The sequence below is a fragment of the Notothenia coriiceps genome, unplaced genomic scaffold (assembly GCF_000735185.1).
Source record: "Notothenia coriiceps isolate Sejong01 unplaced genomic scaffold, NC01 NC01_scaffold00011379, whole genome shotgun sequence".
NCBI lineage: Eukaryota > Metazoa > Chordata > Actinopteri > Perciformes > Nototheniidae > Notothenia > Notothenia coriiceps.
Window position 1 is genome coordinate 1 of NW_011344080.1, and position 3,761 is coordinate 3,761.

General features: G+C 37.1%; 1 protein-coding gene across 1 annotated transcript; it reads right to left on the minus strand.

The window, feature by feature from the left end:
• Positions 1–556: 556 nt before the first annotated feature.
• Positions 557–3,274, minus strand: LOC104946694 (interleukin-1 receptor-like 2; the record flags this gene model as incomplete). The annotated part of the gene is made up of 4 exons (XM_010772567.1): positions 557–683; positions 1,105–1,173; positions 1,491–1,653; positions 3,100–3,274. Coding segments are annotated over 4 exons (534 nt in total), but the record flags the coding sequence as incomplete, so codon positions are not given.
• Between the last annotated feature and the right edge of the window lie 487 nt (positions 3,275–3,761).

The window sequence follows — 3,761 nt, forward strand, 5'->3', positions numbered from 1 at the left end:
GGACTATTTAAAGTAGAGGACTCTTTAAAGTAGAGACACTACATACTGATATACACCTGAACATCAGCAGGAGAGGACTCTTTAAAGTAGAGACACTACATACTGATATACACCTGAACATCAGCAGGAGAGGACTCTTTAAAGTAGAGACACTACATACTGATATACACCTGAACATCAGCAGGAGAGGACTCTTTAAAGTAGAGACACTACATACTGATATACACCTGAACATCAGCAGGAGAGGACTCTTTAATCCTGAACATCAGCAGGAGAGGACTCTTTAAAGTAGAGACACTACATACTGATATACACCTAAAAAAAATCCACAGAATATTCCCTGTGTACAAAAGTATTCGAGTTTGTTGCCTCATGTTTTTACTTATCCAAGAAACGTGCTCATTGACAATCTTATTTAATTACTAAACAAATTAGTGTTGGTAATTTTGTGATTTTACAACTAGTCAAGAAGGTTTTATGGGCTCAACTTGTTTTGATTCACAGCATCCTGAACATGGTCTTCATGAAACAACATAACGGGAAAAACAAAACTCACGAGACCCAGGAATCATTGAGCTGCGTAAAATCTTCAGTCGAAATGTTGTCGACAGTCCAATACATGTAGGTGTCGTTCTCCTCAGTAAGGCCGATGTAGGCTTTACATTTCAACTCCGCTGCCATACCTGGACATCAGAGAGAGAAAAGAGCAGCTCATCATACTCATATCACAAAGTGTCACTGAGAGGAGAGGAACTCTTTACATTCACTGTAATAAGTTGCTGAAATAAGTCCTTGAATACTTTTACATTTCAAAAAGACTCGTAAGTTGACATGGACAAAAACAACTAAACAAATAATGTTTCTCACGCTCACTAGTTGTTTTAGTTTTTCTGTCCATGTCCCATTAGGGGTTCCTCCTCCTATCATTAGGAATTAAAGATGTCTGACAAGTTAACGCTCAGAAAGAAAGCTCAAACTAAGGTTGGAACTGTTTTCCTTATTGTTATAAGTGACAGTGATATTTTCAGTAGATGACACATCTCAGACCTGAGAGACATACAGTATGTGTGTGTTATTCTGATTTTTTTAAAGAGTGACACTTACCCTCTTTAACCATGACCACTTCCTGTTGAGGGTAAATCACATTAGGTTTGTCTGCAACCACTGGAATCTCTAAAGACACATAATCATTGTAAAAAAATCACAATAAGAAGGAAAGGCCAGTCATCTCTGAGAAGGAGCCACTGGTAAATCAGAGAAATGAGTGTTACTTATTGACTTTCACAACCCAAAATATAAGCACGTTGTGTCAGGGATAATCCTTAACTTTTGAAATACAGTTTTATTTTTCAGATAAATGGCATCACTAATAATATAGAACATTTACATAATAATGAAAAAGTTCTCTTGATAAAAACAAAAGCATATTGATGTCTAATCATCAGGATATAAGGACATATCTTCAGGCTGGAGTGACCTTCAGTACTTACTTGAGAAAGTCAACCGTATGCTGCGTGCCGCCGTGAACTTCCTGCCGTTGAAGGTGACGTCTACCATGCAGGTATAATTCCCAGCATCGCTCTCTGAGGCTCCATTCAGTCTCATTAAGCCACGCTCGTCTATAGAGATGCTCCCCTGCAGTGGTTTGCATTCCTGGAGTGAGAATAAGGACAAGATTTTATTTAAAGAAGGCCCTTTTATTTTTTTGAGGTTTTCCCTTCCTGTAGGTCTGACAGAGGGTGAAAGAGGTGCTGCAGCCCAGGCAGTGTGAGAAAAAAAAGAGCTTTTTGAACATTAAAGCATGGAGACATGTCACATAGAGACACTAAATACATAATGTGAAACCTAATCATTTGCAGAATAGGGCCTCTTTAAAGAGCACTTTCCAACAAATGGAAGTGCCTCATACAAAGCAATACATTTAAAGTGAATGATAGTAAAAGCAAACACATAATTTGAACAAAAGGGGACCTGTTTTATGGCTGAGACAAAGACACAGTTGTATGCCTTGATGAGACAACCTAAGCAAGGCAAGGCAAGTTTATTTATATAGTACCTTTCAACTCAAGGCAATTCAAGGTTCTTTACAAACATGAAAGACATTCAGACAAAGGCATTTAAAAACAGTCAATAAAAAGAAAAGATAATAAAAGATACATTAAAAGAAAAAATACATGAATAAAAAGCACATGAATAAAAAGTTACAGTGCAGTTTAAGATTGAATAGTTCAATTAAAAGCAGGAAAAAGAAAAGCTTCAGCCTGGATTTAAAAGTAGTAGAGTTGCAGCGACCTGCAGGTTTCTGGGAGTTTGTTCCAGATATTTGGAGCATAATAACTGAACGCTCCCATAAACCACAAATGATTTTTACACTGTATTAGTATGTAGTATAAAAATAAGCTTGATAATACACATACAATTGTTTTATGATCTACTGTACATATAGTTTAGGAAGATGTTTGGTATACATGTTCCTGATGTGTACAACAGGGGGCAGTGTTGCATTTTTCAAGAAATAACGTACAGTACATGATGCAGTAATCCCAAAATGTTTTGTGTTTTTAAACCATGAATAAAGAATAAATGTTGTCCCTAAAAATGGGGGACAACGTTTATTTATTTATTTTAGTTGCTCTTTTCGTTTCTATGCTTTCACTGATTGGTAATTTCTTTGTACTAACTTAAAGGTGGGGTGTGTAATTGAGGAGAAACCAACGCGAGTGCGCTAGAATTTGAAAAATCTGCCTCTCCCTCCTCCAACACACACGAACATGACCAATGAGGGCACGAGATAAATTTGTGCACAGATGGAAAGCTGACAGGCAGGTAGGCCATCCAGTTACTTTAGCCGGGCCGGCTCAGATGATTGGTCGTGCTTTTTACAGCGCCGCAGCTTCCACAGATGACATGTTTTAATGGATTTATCGTCAAAGCATTTAATATATTCATTGCTATCGGGATGTTAAGAGCATTCCATGGGATATAACAACAAGTGTTTCTGAAATAAATTACATACCCCACCTTTAAGAACTAAGTTCAAAGAAAATAAACATAGAGCACATAAAAATGCATTTAAAAAACACATGGATCTGTGCATACCTTCATCCATCGTGTATTCGTTGTGGTTTTCAGATTGAAAATCTCTGTCTGTTTGCAGGGAACACCCTCATTGACCGCAGTGATGCGTTTGTTTTCATGAACTTCAGGACATTTTTCACTGGACACTGACAGCCTGATGGTCTCACCAGTCACACGGGTCACACCAGTCACACCCCTGAAGAGGAAATAAACTGTGAGGCAGATTCAGGACAGGCCAACCTAAACTCCAGCAATAACAACTGTACACATCTTGTTTATTTGAGGAAAAAAACAACTAACAAAGACAACTACTGGTGTAATGATTAGAAGACAGTTATAGATAGATGTTCCATTATTTAGTTTTACTTTGAATCCGTAATGATGAATAAATAAATACAACTGTATTTGTAAAGAGCCTTTCAAATAAAGTTACTAAATGCTTTACGGGGTTGGAGCCAAGACTAAAAACATTACAGGACTCAGGCCTGTTAAAATCAGATAAATAAAAAAATTAGACAAGTTTGAAAAGAAGCAGAGTGCTTAAGACTCTTTTGAAAAGAGATTTAAAATATGATGTTATACTGATTCTAAAATCTTGAAGGGGCCTTATTTTGTTAATCTTTGGGTTCATAATTGTTGAGTAGAGACACTACATACTGATATACACCCACACAGGGGATAGG